This window comes from Rhinoderma darwinii, chromosome 3, assembly GCF_050947455.1.
Source record: "Rhinoderma darwinii isolate aRhiDar2 chromosome 3, aRhiDar2.hap1, whole genome shotgun sequence".
NCBI classification, from domain to species: domain Eukaryota; kingdom Metazoa; phylum Chordata; class Amphibia; order Anura; family Rhinodermatidae; genus Rhinoderma; species Rhinoderma darwinii.
The window spans coordinates 402608504-402634026 of NC_134689.1; the positions used below are offsets into that span (position 1 = coordinate 402608504).

A 25523-nucleotide genomic window follows, 5' to 3' on the forward strand; every position below is an offset into this window, starting at 1 on the left:
TTCATGTCAGAGGTTTTGATTAGTGGGGAGTCCAAGCACTGAGATCCCCACCAATCGCTAAAAAGAGCTCACCCGAGCACTTCTGCCGCTTCGTTTTAGCGATCGGTGTGGGTCTCTGTGCTCGGATCCCCACCAATCAAAATTTCTGACATGTCACTATGACATATCAAAAGTTTTTCAAAGTTTACTTACCGTTTAAAGAACTTTTCTCGTAGATCTTTGAAAGACCACCTTATTGTCTTTGGTTTAGGTGCGTGTAGAGTGGACCTACAATGAACATTACTGCAGTCTCTCTACTACCAAGAAAAGGCATCGTACAGAACATACCATCAGACCTTCCTCATCGGTGGCTGTTCCATTTATCATTGTGCCATTAACTTTGGGATATCATATCATTGAAGTGAAGGCAGCTGGGCAGTTCGTATCTGATGGTGTGAAGAAAACTCTGAAAGTTGTGGTAAGTAGCAAAGATAGTTGCAGTCCAGATAATATCCCTCTATGTTCGGTATGATAGCTGTTCTCTTCTAGAATATCTCAACCATATGGTGCACCATACGGTGGCCCACAAAGTCCCTGTAGTATCGTAGTATGGAGCCGCGTTGTGCCACCATAAAGCCTACTACGCATGACTCACGTGTTCACAGGGCTATATTTTTAGCCCATATTGAGGAAAGAAGAAGAACCTTTTCTCCTAAAAACAGTAATGGATCCCGTTACCTAAAATTTGGAGAAATCTAACTGGGATCAGTTTCAGTCAAGATATACTTGGATGAGATGTCAACCAGAAATACCACTACGTAAAAGTGCCCTCACGTTAGTTGTAATTAGAAGAGCAAATTACAATATTTGCAAAAATATTAAGCGGGACTTAACCGCATATCTCCTTTAATTTCCCTTTTTATTTCCAGCCAGAAGGAAGACGTCTCACACAGACCCTGAAATCAGTTGTTTTAGATCCAGAAGGAAAAGGCAAAGGTCCGTATATTGTATTAGACTACGATGTTACCCTACACTAGTGAAGGAGCGTTGGTTGTTACTTTTAAGACTTTTTGGAATAGAAGCAATAATTTCAAAAATGTTGATTTTTTTTTCATAGAATAGAAATAAAAAAAATATATTAATTTGTGGTTTATGTTGGCTTTATTGTTAAAAGCGCTATCCAGGATTCGAAAAAATGTTTTTTCCAGATACAACGTCACGTCTGCTTATGGGCTGTGTCTGGTATTGCAGTCCTGCAACTTCAATGGGGATTAGCTGCAATACCAAGCATAGCCCATGGACAGATCTGACGCTGTTTCTGGAGAAAATGAAGACCCTTTTTTCTAACCCTGGACAAGCCCTTTAAGGCGCAATAGCTTTGAATCTCTTCTAATTATTGATTTTTATACAGGTGGAGTGCAAGAAGAACTAATTTCAGCAGTAGATCCGAAAAATATTGTTCCCATGACACAAGTTGACACCATTGTTACCATTCAAGGTAAGAACTGATAGGTTAACCATCCTGTTATACATTATTCTTCATTGTACATACAAAATAGATATATAAACACTATGGAATAAAGGTTCTGTTCCTTGCCTGATCTTATGACTACCTTATATCTCCATACGATCCAGGGAGCCCTATAAGCGAAATGGTCGAGAAATCTACAGATGGTGTCAATCTTAATCACCTGATCAATGCCCCTGTTGGATGTGGAGAACAAAACATGATGAGTATGACGTCTCCCCTGATAGCCACACATTACTTGGATTTCAGCGGCCAATGGGAAAGAGTAGGACTACAGCGCAGGGAGCAAGCCATTCAGTACATCAAAAATGGTAAGATGATCTGCACTGGAACAAAAAGATCTGTGACCAGATAAACAAGAAATTATTTTTGTTTCCCAGAGTTCTCCATGTAGCTTTTTTCTTAGTGTGATATCAGGTGGAAAAAAACTATTTAAAAAAAATTTACCAAATAAAAAAAGAGCTACCTTCTCAATCATTGGCTGACATTAGTTGACTTGGTCATTCTAACCCAACGAGAGTTGTCTAGAGAATGTGATCTCCCATCCTTGAACATCCTACATATCCATGAATCTATATAACCTGTTAAGGAGCCATGATCATGCATATGACCAATTTTTGGAAACTCCTGTTGACTAGTAAAACCATAGAGAGGGAAACGCTGGAGATTAGTAATTTCATGGAGATATATATATTTTTTTAATTTAATCTTTGATACTTTGTTGTGGTTACATAGTTAAATGCATAGTTAGTACAGATGAAAAAAGACACAGAAAAATCTGATCTAGATGAGGGTGGTCTTCTCGAAAAGATGGTCTAGATGAGGGTGGTCTTCTCGAAAAGATGGTCTTTTTGAGAGGTTTCACTGTATATAAATTTTACTTATATGTATTTTTTTTGGTATGAAATGAATGTCAAAAGTGTTACATTATGTACATGCGTAAAAGCTAAAACAAAATCACATGGGGTAAAAACGATTAACCAATAATAGGTTGAGTTGGATTTTTGTTTACTCGTGCAATCAAATAGGGTTTTATTCATATATTGTGTCGAGATATAAATGAATGTGGGATGCGGTTGGCAATGAAAATGTAGATACAGTTCCAGTTTAAAGTCCACGCTTGGCTTTATTACAGTCCAAAAAAAAAAACATTCAAAATATATAAGTGTTTATCCAGCATACAAGACTTGCAACATATCCATAAACAAAAGAAATATCTGGCCCTTCTGGGCACTAACTAAACAGCATCTATTATAAACCATAAGTACAGAGTTCCTTGGATCAGACTTCCCACACTATCCTTGTGTGGATTCCCAGGCTCTGACCCTCTCCTCACTAAGGGCAGAGCTTATTTTTTGGCTCAGTAAGGATCCCAGTAGCTTCAGGTGAGCAAAATGGGCTAGGGGTAACACCCGTACTGGAGTAAGAAAGTCCCACTACCATTCCTACCTGCCTATCCATAGAAATCCAGTCCCAGAACTCACATTTAACAAAAGTCTCAGCAAACGCGGTTTTCCTGGATTCCTAAATAAAAAGGTGGGGTAGGTGTTCATTATTCAACTCTACCCAAAACTGAGTGTTTTGATTTGCGTGGGTTGTCGCGTGAGAATTTTTTAGTTTACGAGCACTAAACTTCTACATCATTAATGCTTCTAATCGTAGGTTCTCCCTCAATCCCATATGTATATCTTCTTAGTATTTTTGTGCAGATAATCTCAACAACATTATTCCAATCTCCCTCTGTACAGGAGCTCAAGGATGTGTTACAAATTCTCATGGTACAGATCTGTAATAAGGCGCCCATAACCTGCTGGGCCTATAATTTACATTCAATTATTTTCATGAATTCTGTGGGAAAATTGTGGCCTGCTTCATCACATGCTATATTATGAAGATATTCTCCCGTAGAAGCAATGCTTCTCATGGAGGTAACATACAGATACACTAGGGCCAGGTCCAGGTTTACGTGGGTCCTTCTGGGTCACAGACTTAGTGGGCCCCTTTGCAGGGGAACTTACGGTGGCAGTAAAACGGCAGAAAACGTCAGTTTGTGCCCCCATATAGAAGGTAGGCCCCCAGATTGTGCTCCCATATATACAGTGCCCTCTGTAGATAATACCACAGTGCCCTCTGTAAATAGTGCCAGACACACCCCGTGTAGATAATGCCACTCTTCCCCCTGTTCATGGTGCCACACAGCCCCCTGTAGATAGTGTCACACACAGCCGTCTGTAGATAGCTCCACACACAGCCCCCTTGTAAATAGCGCTTCATACCCCCTCCCTGTAGACAGCGTCATTGTGTCTACCTCTAGGAGTGGAATCCAGAGCGTTGCCTACGTTCTGACTGGGGTTTGTCCTCCTGGAGGAGCCACTAAAGTCACTGTCCATATATGGATAGTGACATCAGGGGTTTCTCCAGGAGCAGAATCCCCATCCAGAGCGACGGCAACACTTTGGCCGTGGTTTCCGGTCCAGGGGGAGCCTTTGACGTCACTGTCCATATATGGACAGGGGCTCCCTCTAGGTGCAGAATCTCGGGCCAGAGAATCGTCAATGCTCTGACCGGGGATTTTGCTCCTGGAGGAGCCATGACGGCAGCGTAAAGCACCGTCCCTGAGTTTCTCATGGAGTGCCTTAGAGTCAATAATACTGAACCACAGGGACTTTGTACACGGCCTGTGCATTCGGCAATGCCTTATCTATTAACCTTATTTACGACCTGCTACTGTATATCAGATGAGGTACTGCATGTCCATTCCCATAAGGGCACATGAACACAGGTATTTTATGTTAAAAGTGCTCCTGTGTCTGATATGTGCAGTGATATATGTTCTTCTTCGACAGGTGTAATTCAGCAAATGACATTCTCTAAACCAGATGCTTCATATGGTGCCTGGATCCAAACACCTTCTAGCACATGGTATTGTAGAAATTTACCATTGTTTTATTTCTTATCCAGTATTATTTTTCTATAATATATCAGTTAGTTGCATCTTGAATAGGCTCCATTGTACATGTTGGTATTAAAAGGCTCACCTTAAAACTTTTTCTTACTTGGCATGTCATCGAATGGTGTCTGTCTCCTGTGACCCCGGCTGATTGCTCCTTAGATCACTGTGCCAGTTCCTTTTCTCACTCTAAGATCTTCAGATCGTATAAGTCGCCCATTCACTGCATTGTGCATGTGCACTACAAGTCCCCCTTGCAGTGAATGGGATATTACCACTACAGACTTAGAGATCCGAAGTCAGAAGATGAAGGGGCACAGCGCTCCTAAGGCATGCCGATGTCCCCTTTGTTTAGCGATCAGTGGGGGTTACAAGGCATAGATCCCCATGGATGACAACAGAAAATGTTTTTTTAAGGTGAACCCTCCATTTCAAACTTAAGTTCAGTGAGAAACCAACAAGTGACATAAGTAACAGATACACTGTGATGCCAGCTCGTGCTCCATAAAATGTCCTCCATGCTGCATCTCTCATTCAAATTACATCACTTCCTGTCTCTGTGACCACAGAGTCTCGTCTCCTAAAAGATTGAACTGTAGTGGTCATAGTCAATAATTCAAATAGGGCCTGGGAGAGAAAAAGACAGGGATCCTCCACCTATGAAGCCAGAACCAGAAATATAAGAGGGTTGCCAGTCCTGATCTAAGACGGGAGTATGAGTGTTTGAACTAGGGGAGGGAATATAGATAAGTAGAAAACGTATAATGTGCAAACCCGCTTAGAGCGAGGAGTTTTGTTAGGCTTTATGTCCATTAAAGAGGATGTCTCATAATAAACATAGCCAATGGCCGACCATGCAGTCTCTGGAAGAAGCCAAGAAAAGTCAACATGGGTGGAAGGATCTGAAACTTTATTCTAGCAATCGGCGGTGATCACAAGAGTTGGACCATTATACAAAATGTCTTTCTACTGAAACCAAAAGATTAATTTAGCACTCCCCATCACTCACACCTAGAAGGGTGGTTAATTTGACGAGTGGTTCCTAAAGGAGGGAATTTTTTTTTAGCCTACTCACAATGTTTTCTTAAGATGTTACATGTACAGCCCTAATAATTTAGGATCCTTAATTGACCACAACCTGTTTGTATTTCCTTTGTACATGATTCTAAATACCTGCTCTTCATAGAGTGGCTCCTCAACTTGTTGTAACTCCTCCCATTTTATTTTTAGCTCCACCCCTGCTTACTATAACTCAAATTTTGCTCATTATTATTCTGGTTGTCTTTGTTTCTATTTCTTTATAGGCTCACTGCTTACGTGGTCAAAGTATTTTCCTTGGCTTCAAGTCTAATTAATGTTGAGAAGAATTTGATATGCGATTCAGTGAAGTGGCTTGTTCTAAATAAACAAAATCCAGATGGGGAATTTAGAGAGGATGCCCATGTCTATCACCAGGAGATGGTGGTATGTACAAAAACATCACAAAAACAAAAAACTCAACACATTACACCGCAGACTCTTATAGCAGCTTGATATTGTCTCACATCAGTTACTACTAATGGAACCTACTCCAATATAGAGGGGCCCCAAGATCCCATTTTGCATAAACTTTACCTAGAAATGAATAGGAGCATTGGAAACAGCCAATTACACACAACTGCTTCTGGTGTTTTCATTCATTTCATTATTCAAGACCTTTTCCCATTCAAGTGAAGGCTGTAATACTGTGAACTTCCGCAAGAAGTGTGTCGGCGACTATATTATGAGCAGTTATCGCAATAAAGGGGAAGCAGCACTTATACAAGCAGCGCGGCCTCTTCAAAACTGATGATCGGCGGGGGTGCCGGTAGTGGGACCTATACCGATCAGATATTATTATACTTGATATAAAAAACAAAGAAAGAGAGAGATGGCGCTCCTCTAAGGTGATAATGTACTTTCTAACAAATATAATCTGTGCAAGTGAATGTGAGTTGACTCACCTGGATCGTCGGCACAACTCAACTTTGATGCGTATCGGGTGTATTCACCCTGGTATCGGCACACTGAGCAAGCCTCCGGAGAAGACCCTCAGTGTATAGCTCCGGGATTGGAGTTTCTGCCGTGGTCGGGTAATTCTCGAATGAAGAACGTGGAAAAAATACTCCTTGTGTCGGGTGCTCTTGTGTGGATGGTTCAGTGAGTCCACAATCCGATTGCCTCTTTCGTAGGGTTCATCTGGTTTCCATCGCGGTGTTAGTCATTTTGCATGCTGCCCTATTTTTTTCTGTAATTTTTTTATAGATTCTGTGATGGAGGGTCCTAACAGAGCCTCTAACACAGATGTCAACAGAGCCAGACACACAATTTCTGGTCGTGTTGTATTTTTTTTATACATCTATAGCTGCCTAAGGAGTAATGTGAATGTTCTTTTTGTAACAATATTCTCTTTTTTACATAGGGTGGTGTACTAAAAGGTTCTGCTGAGATTGATTCAAGTCTCACATCCTTCGTCCTCATCGCCTTGCTTTCCAGTGAGCAACCCTGTGGTGACCAAGTTGGTGTAAGTCTTTCTATGCCATTAAACATGTAGCCCTGATAGAGTCCTCTCTTCTACACTTCATTATAGTCCTACCTAACTATAGTTGGGATGATATAAACATGTAACATCTGTAACATATTGTCTTTCAATAGCTTACACTATATAATCAGGCTCCACACATACCCTATTCAGGTGTAGTCTACTTTTGTGTAAAACTAATGGAAACTCCGAAAACATGGTTTTGGAACAACCCCTTAAATCTGTTATACCTTTGAATCCCAAATACTCAGAACCAACTTACAGAACAAATGCGTTATTTGTAAAGAAGATCCCAGAAATGTTAAGAATAAGACAACTTGCATTTCCAAAGTAACAGTCGGGTTCCGATTTTTGATGGCACTACTGTTTAAGAAGTAGTCCATGGAATGGTAATAGTCATCCCCTGTTAATTTTTGGGTTATGGGTAAATGCCTGTAGATGTATAAATCAGTAGTATTAGAAAAATGGATCCATTATATTTTGCCATTAGTCAAGAGTGTATAAACCATACAGGAAGACCATACAGCTGCTATAGGGCGGTCCAGCTCAGATTTTTCCCAATAGGTGGAGTGAAGTTGAAAATGATTATCCCTCTTTACAGCGTCTGTAACATTTGGGAAGAGGAAAGCAGACCAAGGGCATTTTCTATCAACTCTCTCTCCTACACAGGATGGGTAGTGGGGTGGATGAACGAGTACTAAGATCTCTTGTGTAGACCAATTTTTACTATAACCCTTCAAATCGAATAATACGTTATACTTGCAATACCATACCTAACCATGTGGTGTGCTGTTCAGCAGAAACACATCCACACCCGCAACCTGGAGCTCATAATACAAAACATATGAAATAACAATTTTTTATGAATATAGCTTACAATATAGGTAACTCTTATGTACATATATAACGGCTCATTACAATGTTACTCATTCATTTATTATACATCCAGAGTCTACCTGGAGCCATTAAGAAAGCCATACAATATCTAAATGATCATTATCAATCTCTGAAGAAACCATACTCCATAGCACTCACTTCCTATGCACTGGCTAAGGCGGACAAGCTCCCGGACACCAAGATACTAATGTCTGCATCTACAGGTAGAGTACCAGCCATTGTACAACCTACTACCACCAATTTTTTGTTTAGGCATTTTCTTATATAATATTCATAATTTCCTATTTATATAGATCCTAATTCGTTTTATTACAGACATAGTTTTATATCAACATGTCCAAAGCCAATGATTCACTAGAAGTTCTAGACGATTCATTGTAGAGAAGTAATTTCATTGATGGACTATCTTGTGACTAACATGAACCATATTTTTGATGTGGGAAGGAAACAACGTCCACAGTTGTCCAATGTTTATGGATTTTTTTGCACCCAAATTACATTCCAGACAACATCCATTGGGACGATCCAGGTTCCCGATTCTTATCCCTTGAGGCTACCTCCTACGCACTTCTTACTCTTTTGAAGATGAAGCAGTTTGAGGAGGCTGCACCATTAGTGAAATGGATAACTGAGCAGAGATACTATGGAGAAATTTGGGGATCAACACAAGTATGTAATTCAACTGAGTGGAAAATGTCATTTTGTTAACTAGCTAAGGTCATTGGAAATGAAAAAAGGCAACAGTCTCTCTGGACACCAGACTGTGGCTCCCTTTCCCGTCTTCTAGAGGGTCAATGGGAAAGATAAATCTGAAATGGAATCATGAGCTATTATTAAGATCAGTGTTCGATTGGGGTATCTTGGACCAACCAAAAGAAAGTATTCTGTGGGCCCACTGTAAATCTATACAGAATATCTGAAAATAATCATAATAATAATAATATTTCTTAATGTAGCTCCACCATACAGTATTCTGTAGTAATCTAAACAAATGAACAAACAATGAGACAAAGGGTGTAAGGTCCCTACCCGTAAGAGCTTCCAATCTACAGGGGAGGTCCCTGCCCATAAGAGCTTACATTCTACAATACAAAGGTCCCTGCCCATAAGAGCTTACAATCTACAGGAGATAGGTCCTTACCCATAGGAGCTTACACTCTACAGAAGAGAGGTCCCTGCCAATAGGAGCTTACAATCTACAGGAGAGAGGTCTTTACCAATAAGAGCTTACACTCTACAGGAGAGAGGTCCCTGCCCATAACAGCTTACACTCTACAGGAGAGAGGTCCCTGCCCATAAGAGATTACAATCTACAGGAGAGGTCCCTGCCCATAAGAGCTTACAATCTACAGGAGATAGGTTCTTACCCATAGGAGCTTACACTCTACAGAAGAGAGGTCCCTGCCAATAGGAGCTTACAATCTACAGGAGAGAGGTCTTTACCAATAAGAGCTTACACTCTACAGGAGAGACGTCCCTGCCCATAACAGCTTACACTCTACAGGAGAGAGTTCCCTGCCCATAAGAGATTACAATCTACAGGAGAGGTCCCTGCCCATAAGAGCTTACAATCTACAGGAGATGTCCCTTCACATAAGAGCTTACAATCTACAGGAGAGGTCCCTTCACATAAGAGCTTACACTCTACAGTAGAGGTCCCTGCCCATAAGAGCTTACAATCTACAGGAGAGAGGACCCTGCCCATAAGAGCTTACAATCTACAGAAGAGTTCCCTGTCCATAAGAGCTTACACCCTACAGGAGAGGTCCCTGCCCATAAGAGCATACACTCTACACGAGAGGTCCCTGCCCATAGGAGCCTACACTCTACAGGAGAGAGGACCCTGCCCATAAGAGCTTACACTCTACAGGAGAGGTCCCTGCCCATAAGAGCTTACACTACAGGAGAGGTCCCTGCCCATAAGAGCCTACACTCTACAGGAGAGAGGACCCTGCCCATAAGAGCTTACACTCTACAGGAGAGGTCCCTGCCCATAAGAGCTTACACTACAGGAGAGAACCCTGCCCATAAGAGCCTACAATCTACAGGAGAGAGGACCCTGCCCATAAGAGCCTACAATCTACAGGAGAGAGGACCCTGCCCATAAGAGCTTACAATCTACAGGAGAGAGTTCCCTGCCCATAAGAGCTTACACTCTACAGCAGAGAGTTCCCTGTCCATAAGAGCTTATACTGTACAGGAGAAAGGTTCTTACCCATAGGAGCTTACACTCTACAGGAGAGCAGTCCCTGCCTATAAGAGCTTAAAGAGGCTCTGTCACCAGATTTTCAAACCCCTATCTCGTATTGCAGCAGATCGGCGCTGCAATGTAGATTACAGTAACGTTTTTTTTCTCCAAAAACGAGCATTTTTGGCCAAGTTATGAGCATTTTTATATTTATGCAAATGAGCCTTTCTTAAGTACAACTGGGCGTGTTTAAAGTTATGTCCAAGTGGGCGTGTATTGTGTGTAACATCTGGGCGTGTATTATGCGTGTAGATCGGGGCGTTTTTACTTGTTTTACTAGCTGGGCGTTGTGAATAGAAGTGTATGATACTGACGAATCAGCATCATCCACTTCCCTTCGTTAACACCCAGCTTCTGGCAGTGCACAGACACACAGCGTGTTCTCGAGAGATCACGCTGTGACGTCACTTCCTGCCCCAGGTCCTGCATCGTGTCGGACGAGCGAGGACACATCGGCACCAGACGACAGTTGATTCTGCAGCAGCATCGGCGTTTGCAGGTAAGTCGATGTAGCTTCTGTCGCCTGGTGCCGATGTGTCCTCGCTCGTCCGACACGATGCAGGACCTGGGGCAGGAAGTGACGTCACAGCTTACACTCTACAGGAGAGAGGTCCCTGCCCATAAGAGCTTACACTCTACAGGAGAGTGGTCCCTGCCCATAAGAGCTAACACTCTACAGGAGTGAGGTCGAAGCCCATAAGAGCTTAAAATCTAAAAGGAATGGGTGGAGTGACACAATAGGTATAAGGTGAGAATTTTGTCCAGAGGGCAAAGCCCCTTGTGTTGGCAGTGAGAATATAAATAAAGCTGGATGAACTTGTCACCCAGCCGGTATCTGATCCAACATAGATATAAAGTGCATGGGCCGTAGACTAGAGTTATGTGGCATAAGTCTCCTTGAAAAATGTTGTTTTCAGGCCATCCTTAAAACTGGAAATGTTAGGAGCAAGTTTAAAGTGCAACCAAACATTCCAAAAACTTTTGACATGTCATAGTGACATCTTAGACGTTTTGAACGGTAAATTTATGAGCTCTGAGACCCCCACTGATCATTAAAACGAATCGACCGAAGCTCTCAGGTGAGCGATGTACTGCTTCGTTTTTGATAGCAGTGTACGGGCTCAATAGAAAGACTATGAGCTCATTCACCGCTCGCTCGGCTTTCCGAGTGCTCAGACCCCACAGATCAAAACTCTGACATGTTACTATGACTTGTTAAAAGTTTAAAAAAAATTGAGTTACCCCTTAATTGTGGGGAGTGGGGAGCTCCACAGAATGGGTGCAGCACGGGAGGAGTCCTGCAGACAGGAGTGAGTGGATGTAATAAGGGAGGATGAGAGTCGTAGGTCTTTGGCTGAGCAAAGAGCACAAGTGGGTTGGTAACTAGAGATGAGATTATTTTATAGGATTTCCAGTAATATACTAGAAATAGAAACTTTTGCTTATAGGAGTATTGTTTTATAGGCTGGGGTGACAGATGGTATACTGACCATGTCTACATTCTTTAACTCTTGGCTTCTAGTCTACTATCATGCAGTTTGAAGCCCTTGCTCAGTATCAGATAGATGTACCAAATTTCAAAGACTTGGACATGGATGTCACCTTCAAGCTTCCCGGGAGATCCCAAAGTACCACTCATCGACTCAATCTCCAAAATGCCTTGCTGGCCCGATCAGAACAGGTAAAAACCGTGGATGTGATGGGGTCAATTGTAGCAGAGGTGTTGCTGGACCCTCGTGACTTAATTCATCTATTTCTTGGCAGACAAATGAAGTTGGAAACTTTATAGTCAATGCAAAAGGAAAGGGTCAAGGCACGTTGAGGGTAAGAGAATAATATATTTTGCTAACCCCTTTTCATATTCCCTATGTAGGAAATGGTGATTTCCCCGATCAGGACCCCAGACAATGGGTGCTGTATAATGCCCTTGATGAAATGGATAGTGAATGATATTGCAATTTTTTTTATATTGTTTTCCATTTGACCACTAGGTGTTGTCGTTTTATCACGCTCTTGAGACAGAGAAAGAGAAAAAATGCAACAACTTTGACCTGTCGGTGACAATTCAGGATGAACCTCAAGGTAAGATAAATGCATGTTGTTATTCTTCTGTTAACTATGACCCATTAATAAAAAAAAATAAAGTCATTCTATAGAATATTGTGAATTTAGATTTTTTTTTATTTCTCTGAATATCTTAATGACTTTTTGTGGAAATGTATTATTTTGTCATCTTGCATTTATAAACCAAGATGTGAGATGAAGAGAATATTATCAGTAGTAGGGCTCATGCACATGGCAATGCTGTGTAAGGACCATGTACGGCCATACAGGGAGACCCTACAGGTCCATATTACGGCCCTGTAGCCACACCATCTCACTCTATATAGTAGTACTTAAAAAAGTTGACTCAACAAGTACTCGTTTTCATAAAAGCAATCGTATAGAGTAGCAAATATATGAAAAATAACTTTCCCTGTACTGTAAAACGCTTGACTCTAGTATATGGTCTTAACAATTAGCCCTAAGCTTTTCCTCTTTGATGTAGTAGACCCTATGTCTTTCGTTGATGCCCCTGTCTTTAACAACCGTAGCACTGTACAATAACTCTACAATCCGGTCCTCAATCTCAAGTTGATAAGTAAATATATAAAAAGTAATAATAAGTAAATAGAGAGACTTTCTTATCTCCATAAGAAAAAATGTCATGGTCTTAAGAGTCAGATGCCAGGCCGTCTTCCTACTGTGAGTATTCTCCCCTCCTTGTGGAAGCTACAGATGCCTACAAGGGTCAAAACTGGTAAGAAAGACGCCCTAGTGGCAAATTCCAATTTCAACACACTAGAGTCTTCCATGCAAAGTACCCATTAGGTGTAAGAAGATATAGAAAATATCTCACACACAAAATGAGCATAAAGGCAGAAAGTCCAAAAACATATTACCGGCTTTCTCAGGGGTCTGGGTTATGGAATTTGCTGCTAGTAAAGGTGAGAGGTTAGATTTGACCTGTTTAAACCTTTCTGGGTGTTCAGAGCTTCTACAAGGAGGAGAGAATACTGGCTGCGGGAAGAGGAATTTGCGTTTGGATCCTTAAAGGGGTTATCCACTTTGCACAATCCCTACTTGTTAGAAAGATCCCTGACAATAAGCTGATCGCAAAGTGGGATGGGACCCCAGTTGAGCTTGAATCTGTTGGGATGCCTGGTAGTAAGTGTTCATTTCTCTGCAGCGCCACCACAGGGAAAATGAAGCTTTACACGGGTCTCATTCATATCAATGGATTGTCAGTGTAATATAGGACAGTACAGGTCATCCGGAGAGAGAGAAAGAGAAAGAGAGAGAGAGAGAGAGAGACTCCTTGTAACTGTTCTCCACTCTGGCCAAGAGATGAGGATCCTGAACAGAGGACCTCCCTATGAACTCAGAATTCCCTATTAGGGTATATGAAAATGGGTTCTCGACACAAGACACCCCACTTAAGCCAGCCATTTACTTGAAATCTTAGATGGCCCCTTTCTGAACAACGTGTTGTTTACGGTTGGTCTGTGAAGATTGATGATCTGGACATCAACGCCACGATTAGCAGATCAATCTCTACCTTGCTCTGTGACCTGGGTTGGGCTTTTTTTGATGAGGTGAAGAAACTTTGTAGACCCATTCCACCTGGTATTTCAACATGTCCCATGTTGTACATCTGTTTGTCATAACTTTCCAATTAAACCAACGCCTTCACCCAACAACGACCAAAAGAATCCAACATGGCAGACGCATTATTTGGACAGATATCTACCTTTCTTCTGTGTGCTGTTTTACAAAAAGGCACCAATAGTCGACAGAAAATTGTCTACATCAGCCTTCATGGCTGCCTAAAATCTCTAGACTAAGTACAGCATTAGAAATGTTATTTATTAATGGAGGATGGTCTTGGAAAACCATTGGAGAAGAGAATATTCAAAAGAAGATGTTCACCTAGTTTTACAAAAATATGGATAATATGGCAGTAAGAGATGAGGCAAGGCATGGTTTAAATCTTGCCGAACCTTCTCTGCCTTCATTCCAGTGGTATTTCTGCTTTGAGCTGAAGACCTAAAGGCTATGTCCACATTTGAAACAATATATATTTTAATTAATCAATGTTTTATGTGATTTTAATTTTAAATTGACGTTTATTAAAAAAAATTTACATTTTAAGATACAGCTTATATGTATCCTGTATATGTAGAAGCTGTATAATTCCGTCAAAGTCGATTCCGTCAGTTCAGCTGAACTGGCGGCTCGGCTGAAAGCTGGTCCCGCATTATGAACTTAGATGTGATCGATATTACGTTGGTTCTGTGTATTAGAGAAACGCAGGAACAGCTTTCAGCAGAGCTGTCAGTTTAGCTGAACTGACGGCCACGGCTTTAAAGGAACAATACAGCTTCTATGTATACATACAAGATGGATTTTAAAGAGCATTTTTTTTCTTTTTTAAATAAAAGTCAATTTAAAAAGTATTATTAAATCATATAAAACATTGATTTATTAAAAAAATCCTTTTAATGGTGTACATAGCCTTTAAGTAATCTTGAACATACAATTTGCTAGGGACGAGCTACCTGACATTCCATTGAAAATACTGTGGTTTTTAATCAGAATACCCCTATCAACCAGATTGTCAGACACACCAGAATTTACACGGTGAAGTGAAAAAGTATCTTGGCTGCAGCCCATCCATGCCTTCCATTATCTAAGGCTGCTGTACAGTATTAATCCGTATTAAATCAAATAAAATGTAATTAACTCTTACAATTTTTCACATAGTTAAGGGACCTGATGGGGCCAAGTCTACTGTTTCCATGACTATTTGTACCAGGTAAGTTCCATAATTTGTCAACATTGTTAAAGTGTTAATTCCAGAATATGATTTATAGAGAAATAGAGAGAAGAGCCTGGGAAAAACTTAGGGGAGACAAAAAGGATGACTTCCAGCCTCCAACCCTCGTTCCTCCACAATCACCAAGGAACCAACTTTGGGCACTGGCAAGAGTGTCCCCCTCTTTAACAGCGATAAAGATAGTGAAGGTGCAACCTTGTTTCTAAGCATTTACATGTTCTGAAAGAGTCCTAATTGAATAAATACAATCGGAAATAAAGGTTTGCATCAAAGGGGTTTTCCGGCCACGGTATAGGTGATCAGTATATGATTGGTGGGGGCCCGACACCAGCACCCCGCATCGATCAGCTGACTCTGGGCACCAGATATCCGTGCCGGAAGCAGATGGCTTCGGTCACAGTATTGCGGCCGAGCTGCAGCTCTGCTCTTATTCAAGTGAATAGGAGCAAAGTTGCAGTTCTGCAGCACGGCTGCTATGCAGTGTATGGTGCCATCTGCTTCTGGCTCCGAATACTGCATACCCTGCATAACATCCGGTGCCCGGAGGCAGCCGGAGCAGCTGATCGGTTTGGGGTGCGGGTGTCAGACCCCCACAATCATATACTGATGACCTATCCACAGGATAGGTCATCAGTATGAAAAATAGTCCTGTGGCTGCACAACTCCTTTAAATGTAATTACCTATCATATTTTCATTAGCCCCAGGAGTCCTCTGAGCAACTGCATAGGAAACAAAAACCTATAAGTTGCACCTGAAGCCCATTGACAAATGGACAATTACAGATCAAGATTGTTACAATGCAGTCTGTAACCTTTTGGTTTCAAGAAAGATGGGGGTAGGGAGTTGGAGGGATGTGATTTCCCAAAATAATCCCATGTAAGGTAATTGTGAAAAATTTCTCCAGATTGTACCTGTTGTCATTTTTTGGGGGTTGTCTGGTTTCAGAGATAATACAAGGAATCCGCCTTTAGGACTTCTATCTATTACCCAAAGCAAAGAGTGCCTCGCTCTTTAGAACCTGGCATGTCTATGCATTACATCAACAACACATTGATTTCAATGTGTAATACTTTATTTCGCCTGTGGTGGCACTGTGGTGAAATTAAACACATAGTGCCGGGATCCCCCAGCGATTGTGGTCTGGTGGTACAAAGTAGAGAAGAAACTCTGTGACTAGTTTACAGGGCACACTTCCACCAAAAATGATATTTCTAAAGTGTGATTGTGTCACGCTTGTGGGATATGTGGACAAACTGGGCTGCTCCTCCGTAGCAGAGAAGCAGCTTGCCAAACAACAGTCAATAACAGTCTCTCGGATAAGAGTACTTGGGGAGATGATCTGCCAGATACTCGAAGTAGCAGACACGTGGCTCAGATGATGCTTGCCGTGGCAGATGACACTGGACGTGGCAGACGACACCAGACATGGCAGATGAGGTACACACGACTCCAACAATAGGCTTAGGCTCAGGAACAAACACAGCAACAGGATACAGGAAGCAGGATACCGGAACACCAGGAGCAGGATACAACTAAGAGACAATTTGCATAGACAAACACAGGAATACAAACAACGCTCAGTCAAGGAGGGATAAGGCCGGGTCCTTTAAATAGTCCAGGGTGCAAAGGAATTGGCTAGGGAACTTTTACTTGGGTGCACTTGCCCTTTAAGGCTGTGAGGAGCGCGCACACGCACACTGTGGGCGGCAGTGGGGAACTGTGTGCTGGCGCCTCTGGGAGGAGAGATGCCGGCAGGTAGAGTGTGTCCCGCAGTTGCGGCTGGCAGGGGTAAGTAGGTTGTGCTGGCAGTCCGCGACCGCGGGCACAACAGATTGTAGCGTTTATTTCTCTATCATCCAAGGAGAATTGGGCCAATGCAAGGGTACAATATTTCACATAATAAGAATGATAATTTGTATAGTGGAATATATAATTTCTTATATATTGTTTCCTGGAGCAAAAATATCCAAATGCTTGTTGCATCGATGGTGTGGGGGGCATCTTTAAGACTATGGTCCACTAAAGTCAATTGAATATAGTATTTTAGTGTATGTATAGTTCACATATCAATAGACTAAACTTAGTATCTATATTTTTGCAGATTCCTTAAGGCTCATGAGTCCACCATGTCCATCCTTGATATTTCTATGATGACTGGTTATGCACCAGATATAAATGACCTCAATAAGGTGAGTACCAAAATTTGGAAAAAGTCTACCACGTCCAAGACTTCCTTCAATGTCTTTTAAAAACTAGTCCAATCACATCTAAAGACATTACCCATGATGAAAGTGGTCTTCAAAAAAATGACTATCATCATTCTGAAGAAGAAACGTGTTCAGACAAGTAACCCCTAGTTTTCCCATAAGATACATACCTTTAGAAGAATTCGGAGCTCCACTACTGGACCATCATCGTCATGTTTTTGGGAACTGAAACTAGGCATTATTGTTTTGTTTTCTTCTTTTTAAATCTAGCTACAAGTGCCTTCATGTATCCAGTGTCATAGCTTGAGGGGGTTTTAGAGGTTACAGTTACACCCACTAGGGACAGTAGTAGCAGTGGAAAGTTTGTGGACCCTGGTACATATCTTGTATTTGGACCAGGTAGCTTCTGTACCTCCAAACCTGGTCTAAAATTTTTAAGACCATCTGTTGCCAAGATACCTGAGAACATAGTGGATTCACTTGGGCAGAAAGATTACCTGTGTGGTATGCAAATGTGGGAATGTGAACCCTTTCAATACTTCTAGTCCATTTGATTGTACGTTCTATGTGTTGGTGAATCTATATGTTTGTTGTTGTTCTTTAACTTTTTATGTTGTTTCCAAGATTTCTAGAAAGTGAATGTCCTCTTTATTTACAGCTGAAAAAAGGAGTGGACCGATACATCTCCAACTATGAGGTTAACAAAGGCGTGTTTGATAAAGGCACATTGATTCTGTACATTGACCGGGTGAGAAATTGCATATTTTTCTGCAAATTCTTTTGATATTATGGAAATTTTTTAGAATATGAAAGGCACATATGAAATATAAACAACAATTAACCATAGGTACACACGGCTATAGCAATCGACGTCAAATCTAGACACAACTGAGAAACATCCATTACCAAATTCATGGCCCTCCTTCCTTCTCTACAGGAGCCCTAAATGCCTGCCATTGAGTCCACCAAAGAAGCCGGCCAGGTGATCTGCTGATCGCCGTGGGTCTAGCTTCTCTAACCCCCGTTGATCAGCTATTATTGGGGGAAGCTGTGCCTGACTATATATGTGCCTGGGGAAATGCATTAAATGCCAGCTATTCAGATGTATGGCCGACCATGTAATCTATTGACCGGCCGGTTCTGCCAGAGTAAAAGACTGGCCCTTCTTTCTGGATCTTAGAGTGAAGTTCTGAGAGGGGACACACTCTATGATGTCTATATGCCCCAATAGGATGTATGGACTGGGGTTGTCTTTATGAGACAACCCTCTTAAAGATGAGAACGGTTGATGATTTTTAGTTAAAGATAGTGATCCTACGGTAGTAGCCTTTAAGAGGTTGTCTTATTTGGACACACCCCTTTTTTGTCAGAAGGGTTCCGCCGATGATAAGCTATTCCTCCAGGGTACCCATTCAATGGGTCGCTGGGAATCATCTGTAATCTGTGGTGTTTTTTGGAAGTAAGTGTTCAGAATTCCCTGATAGGGTATTTTAAAATGGGTTTTGTAAACCAGACAACATCCATTCTTAACCACCTTTTGTGGGTTAGATGTCCTAAATAAGACATGATTATTTAATTGGGGTGGGGGTCACCACTTGGTATTCTGTCTAAAGTAAACAATACATCAATTTTTTGCATCTATTGGGAAAACAAGAAAAAACATTGATTCAGCAGCAGCTTAGGGAAATATTTTTGAAAGGCATTAAAAGCGACCCTCAGGACAAAATTCTAAATGTGATGGGGTATATGGAGTAGTATTACCTGATGCCCTCCCGTTGCCAACTATGCGCCATTTTAGGGTCCCATCTGTGTTGTCTCAAAATGGCCACAGCGCTTCTCAGACTAAGACACTCCCTCTGTTCATGGATTGGACGGAAATGCTCATGTGGGAGTGTCTGAGACTCGTAGTCTACAGCCATTTTGGGACAGCACGGAGGGGACCATAAAACGGTGGATCCACTAGAGGGCACAAGGTAATATTACTCCATATACACCATCATATGATAAATGTTGTCCTAGGACTAGAGGGTCACTTTTATTTTTGAAAGTATTGTCCTATCAGCTATAAATTCCTTTAGTTGTCAATCCTCATCAACCAATTAATAAAGAAGTAAAATTTTTGTTTTGTGGTTTATCGATTATTATTTCACTGTAGATTTCCAATACGGAGGACGAATGTCTGAAATTCTACCTTCATCAGTTCTTTGAAGTAGGACTCATTCAGCCCGGATCTGTCACAGTGTATGACTATTACTCTCCAGGTAACATCCTAGCTACAAATCCTAATACATAATCTATGAAAACACAAGATTTCATTGTAACTCATTTAATACATTTTTTTTACATATTGTCTTCCAAAAGTCAAAAATAGAAAATTGGAACAACCATATTTAGATATTTTTTATTTTTATAAAATGTCCTATTTTTGTAAAATTTACATAGTACTAATTACCCAGAAAGTACTTAGCTGCCAGGTATATGTACGTACTCGGCTACATTTTTCCATAATACCTTTTGCATGTGTATTTTTATTTTATGGATCAAATATAGACATAAGTTGAAATATGTATTTTTTTACAGGCTTCATTGACCACGGGTGAAAATCTAAAAATGTGACATGCATACAAAAATTTGGCCACATATAGCCACGTGAATAGCTCTGTTGACTAACATAATTTCTCTATTCGAGACCTTCCAAATATGGAATACCCTGGGTATAGATATTCCTAACAAGCTTAAAGGTTATGTAAATCTTCGGGGGGAATATTTTTTAACAAATGTTCATATTTATTGATAAAAAAAATATATTTGTAATTGACTTTTATTAAAAATTGTGTTTACTTTTCTAGATGCAGCTTCTATGCAATCCCTATACATAGAAGCTACATCTCTGCTCTTTCAACCGCATCCGTCAGTCAACTCCACTGATGGCTCGGCTGTCAATGCTTACTGTGTCCCTCTGATGCCTTCTACAACCCTATTACAGATCATATCTAAATTGAACAACTTAGATGTAATCGGTATTAGGGTTAAGAAAAACGCATGAAAAAACGCTTCTAAAAACGCTCGCGTTATTAAAATGTAACATGCATTATTTATGGCCTTTCTGGTGGTGTTTTTTCATTTTGTACATGCTTTTTTTCCTGATATTTTTGAAGTCCTACAGAGAATGTTATGGGAAAACACCTGAAAAAACACCATTCCCAGAGCATGCTTCGTTTGGAAAAAACCGCCACTGACACGCAAAATTGCATCAAAAATGGCACAAACCAAAATGCATTTGTATGTAATGCATTTTATATTTTACTGTAGACTTTAATATAACATCTGGCCCCGCTAAAAAATGTATGAAAAAAAAAAAGCAATTAAAAATGCCAAAAAAATGCACAAAAACAAACCAAAATGCTCGGACAGGGCAGCATAAAGAAGTGACAGATCCGCTTTAAAGGGCAATGTCTTTTTATTAGAAGGGTCCCTCGAAAAAATAAGCTTATCACAGGGAGTCCTGCAGTTGCGAACCACAGCGATCAGTTGTAATCTGTGGTGAAACCTTTTAGCAAATGTTAAAGTTTCCTGCAGTGACACCACAGGAAAACTGAAGCATTACATGGTATGGTGCCCATTGAAATGAATGGGCTGCCTATGTAATGCCTATGTAATGCATGAACAGATTAGGTCCTCCAAAAAGAGACACTCTCTTTGTAGCTGCTCTCTGCTCCAGCTTCTTGATGGAGGGCCAAATTGTCGGACACTGTTCTATTGAGTCAGAATAGTACGGTATTTCAAAATGGGTTTTCTAAACCAGACAACCCCTGTCCATATGGACGTTTTTGAAGGGTGGTCCCCCATTTAGGACTCCTCTATACTAGCAGAGAGCAACGCACGGCTTCTACTCAGGCGGACTCGGCCTACCCGTGTAATACAGAGTTGCCCAGTCAGTTGGATGGTCATCGTGGAGCGTTTACCCGGAGTGAAAAGTGTGGCTAGGCTCAACTTCCACCCGATAATTTCATCGGGGTGCTAAGCTGGTCAATGGGCCAAATTAAAAGGGGTTGTCATTGTAAGAAAACCCCATTAACATAGTTCCATCAATCAATTCTACAAGAAATTATTGTGATTCACTGGAATTAGTATTTTTATATGATTTTTTTTCTACCCAACAGAAAACCGTTGCACTAAATTCTACCACTTGGAGGAAGGCAGTAAACTTCTAGGCAAAATCTGCAGAGGAGAAGTGTGCCGCTGTGCAGAAGGTAACGGGCCGTAACAAAGTGTGCACTGTTTTTAGAGAATCAATGGGTTTACCAACTGGTGGGACTCTCATACTGGATCTTTTTCTTGAAATAGTAATTGGTTAATGCACATCCTTACTTTGTGTTTTTTTCTTTCCCATATGGAGAAGAATTTTGCTTAGAATTAGAAATTTTAAACTTCATGTTCGAATTTCCCAAATTTTAAATTTCACATAAAATTCGTTAGAACATACAGAGTCTATTAATACAGTCTAATTTTCCCTTTAATTTTGCAGAAAATTGCTTTATACAGCAACAGTTACAAAATCTTGATGCTCTTGTTCGATTAACAGAGGCGTGTAAGGTTGGTGTGGACTACGGTAAGATCATTATGATGTTATTATCATCACATATTTCGATAATTAGTCTAAAAACAAAAACTTTATTCCATATTTATTAATTTATTGTTATTATTATTTAGGATTTTTATTACATTTTATATGAAGTTTTTGAAATCTCTAAACACCCTCCATTCTACAATGTTCGAAGATCGATGGAGAATTCCTCTCCATTGTGATTCATTGGACAGCTGTCCAGTTGACAACAGGAATTAATAGGGGACGAATATGTCAGTGTTTTAAGAGGGAATATGGTCTGTTAAAGGGGCGACTACATAGAAAAGTACTGACTGTAATACAGTACCATACTGCACACTACATTGAGGCTAAAACATTGCGTAGTCTGATCCTCTAGTCATATTGCCTCCATCAAGAGGCATGACTCGAAGCTCCTAATATTTTACCAAGAAGTCACATAGGTCTGCATAGGAGCTGTATACACAAAACGGTAGAAAATTTGACAATCGATACTTTTTTTTAAAAAAAATTCATGTTTTATTTTATATACAGTGAAGCAAATAATAAATTGGTTGCACAGGCACATACCTCCTGTGGTTAAGATATATCATGTAAAGTTAGTAAAATCCTATGAATGTTTTTCCTTTGCAGTTTTTAAGGTAACGCTCACTGACATTGAGAAGGGTGATAACTTTGACAACTATGTGATGACAATTACAACAGTCATTAAAGAGGGTAAGTTACACAATGTGGTTTTATGATACGCAGTCCTTTTTTTTCCTGTCAACGTAATGGACACCCCGCGGAACCAGATGGACCTCATTATAAGTCAATGGGGTCCTTCGGGTGCCGGTGGTGTACGTTGTGTGATGGATCCGTCACAGCGTTGTGGCTTCCATTATAAATGTAAACCACAACGCAGGTGTGAACAGGGCCTAATTCATGCATTGAAATATTTTTTTTTTTTATATACACCATGAGGTGCTCCAAATATTAGTCTATAACATATAAACCCTTAATCCATCTTTGGAGGCCTACATTTTGTCCCAGTTCTAGAATTGTAATTTACCCCTGATTCTCTCACAGACTGTTCTTTTCAGGATATTTTCACATAGAGACTTTAGAAGGGTATACAGACTTGAAAACATAACTGTAGCAACTAGTGTCAGGCAGCTGCTGCCAAGGAAAATAAAATAATGAGGTGCATCAAAAGGGGCAGAGATGTACATGACGAGAACATAGTTCTAACACTTTACACATCTCTAGTCAAAACTCACGTAAAATATTGTGTACAGTACTGGGGGGGGGGGGGTGACCCTAATAACTATAAATATATCAAAAGTCAATACAGAGATCTCTCTCATGGCGTACTTATACCCAGGACTGAAAGTATATCTAGGGGGCATCTTCTAAGTCTAGAGGAAGGAAGATTTCTACACAAAGATAGAAGAGGATTCTTTACTGTAAGAGCAGTGAGACTATGGAACTGTCTGTCAGAGCAAGTTGTTATGGAGAATTCATAGGGGCCTGGATGCCTTTCTTGAGTATAATAATTTTACAAGTTATGATCACTAGATTACTGGAGATGGGTGGTTGCTCCAGGGATTTATTCTAAGTGCCATATTAGATTCGGGAGGAAATTTTCCCTAGGATGAGGAAATTTTGCTTTTGACTCATGGGTATTTTGTCTTCCTCTGGATCAACATCGCAGAAGAACAGGCTAAACAGGATGGACTTATGTATTTTTTGCCATCTATTTGAGGCTAAATGACTTATGTATACAAGATTTTATACTTGTATAATCCAATTTTTCATTTCTAGGTACGGATATAGTTCTTGCTAATGGAAAACGCAATTTTATCAGTCATTCCAAATGTAACAAAGCCTTAAGCATGGAGAAAGGTCGAGACTATTTGATCTGGGGTGTGGGCAAAGATTTGTGGAACACTGGTGCTTCTGGGTAAGTCACAGTAAAGAATTGTGTATTAACCCCTTCCCGACATTTTATGTTTACTTGCGTCATAGCCAGGAAGGGGGCGTATGGAGCGGTTCTCACGGGCTGATTATTGCAGTATATTGATCAAGCGATCCAGGGATTGCTAGTTCAAGTCCTAGAGGACTAGTCAAAAAAACTGTTAAATAAAGTTTTGTTTTTTTTTTACAAAAAAGTAAAAATTAACTTTTCCCCAATTTTACCCAAAGTAAATGTAAAAAAAATTGGCTGGAGGCGATGTCTTTTCATTCTCCCGACGCTCCGGTAAAGTTAATGTGGGAGTAAGTGACAGCACAGCGTGATCTCGCGAGATCACACTGTGCCGTGAGTAGAGCTGTTCATGAATGGAGAGAAGTGTATGACGCTGAGTGTATGAATCAGATTTTTCAAAATAAATTAATAGGTACAATCGTTTTAACTGTTGATAATGAAATTTCCACACTGATAATTTTACCTGCTTGGTTTCCCAACAGATTTGCGTACATGATAACCAAGGACACGTGGGTTGAGATGTGGCCAAGTGACCGGGAATGTCAGAAACCTGAGTATGCCGTACTCTGTGAAGAATTCTTCCAGTTTGCAGATGAGCTAGAGTTTCGTGGCTGTATCAGATAAATTATTTCAGTCTTCCCCATCCCCATTTTATATTCTCTTGTATATGCTTAGACTTAATACATCAATAAAGGTTCTTCCTGTTCAATGTTTTCACGTTAATTTATATTATTAATAAACTGCACCCTCCAATACATATCGAAATAAACGTCTGTCTCTGGAGCACCCACCACATTTGGGCATTACACAGACAGACCGTTGATTTCAATGCATGCCATGTAATGCTTAATTTCCCCTGCGGTGGTGCTGTAGGGAAATGAAACAGTTGCTGCCCGGTTCCTCTGCAGATTAAAGTTCATTGCTAGGAGTCACAGCAGTAGGAGACCTTGCGAACATTTTCTTTCCAGTTAACCCTTCTAACAAAAACGGGACAGTCCAAAGTGGACAACCCCTTTATCTATACAGAGTTATGCCTTCTCCATTCTGCTGCTTCGACAAAGGTCTCTATGGATCCATTTACTGAAATAGATAATAGAAAAAACTAAATGATATAGGTAAATTGAAAAAAATTATATTACGTAACTTTTTATATAGAGATCCAAAAAAAACATTGAAAACGTATATTAATCTCTTGTAGAAATGGGCAAATTAATCCGTCATTCATTATCCATTGGTGGAAATGAATTTTACATGTTTGAGTTTCGCTTTTGGAGAATTGAAGAGAACAATACGCTAAAGGAGTTCCCCATTGTGTTCTATAGGCTGGCAAATTAGGGATTTTCTTCAATTGGACACCATTTATTTTAATATATAACATGAGGTTTTCGGGGATAGGGCTTCTTATGGGTTTATAAGGGAGGAGGCTATTTTTTTAAATTATTATTATTGCTATTAATTATAAAAAATTTAACAATGTGTCCCCCATTTGTCAGAAAAGGCCTTTGCGGGACTTTATTATTCTATATATATTTTTATATATTTTTAGGGTATGTTCACATGCACTGTTTTCAGACGTAATTCGGGTGTTTTACGCCTCGAATTACGCCTGAAAAAACAGTTCCATTACGCCTACAAACATCTGCCCATTGCTTTCAATGGGTTTTATGATGTTCTGTTGCCACAAGGTGTTATTTTACAAAATATG

The 25523-nt window shown here is 40.4% G+C and overlaps 1 protein-coding gene across 1 annotated transcript in view; it reads left to right on the top strand.

Annotated features, from left to right (window-relative positions):
• LOC142750235 (venom factor-like) overlaps positions 1-24527 on the top strand; it is a 53436-nt gene extending 28909 nt beyond the window's left edge. Inside the window, exons 21-41 of the mRNA XM_075859176.1 lie at positions 251-457; positions 909-975; positions 1391-1477; positions 1615-1818; positions 4354-4429; positions 5762-5921; positions 6898-6999; positions 7967-8117; positions 8420-8583; positions 11685-11843; positions 11927-11986; positions 12154-12244; positions 14966-15017; positions 17141-17228; positions 17905-17994; positions 19402-19507; positions 21410-21499; positions 21775-21858; positions 22486-22569; positions 23656-23794; positions 24301-24527. Coding sequence (XP_075715291.1) covers positions 251-457; positions 909-975; positions 1391-1477; positions 1615-1818; positions 4354-4429; positions 5762-5921; positions 6898-6999; positions 7967-8117; positions 8420-8583; positions 11685-11843; positions 11927-11986; positions 12154-12244; positions 14966-15017; positions 17141-17228; positions 17905-17994; positions 19402-19507; positions 21410-21499; positions 21775-21858; positions 22486-22569; positions 23656-23794; positions 24301-24442 — 2403 coding nt within the window. The 3' untranslated portion in view covers positions 24443-24527. The remainder of the gene's footprint in view (positions 1-250; positions 458-908; positions 976-1390; positions 1478-1614; positions 1819-4353; positions 4430-5761; positions 5922-6897; positions 7000-7966; positions 8118-8419; positions 8584-11684; positions 11844-11926; positions 11987-12153; positions 12245-14965; positions 15018-17140; positions 17229-17904; positions 17995-19401; positions 19508-21409; positions 21500-21774; positions 21859-22485; positions 22570-23655; positions 23795-24300) is intronic.
• Positions 24528-25523: the final 996 nt, after the last annotated feature.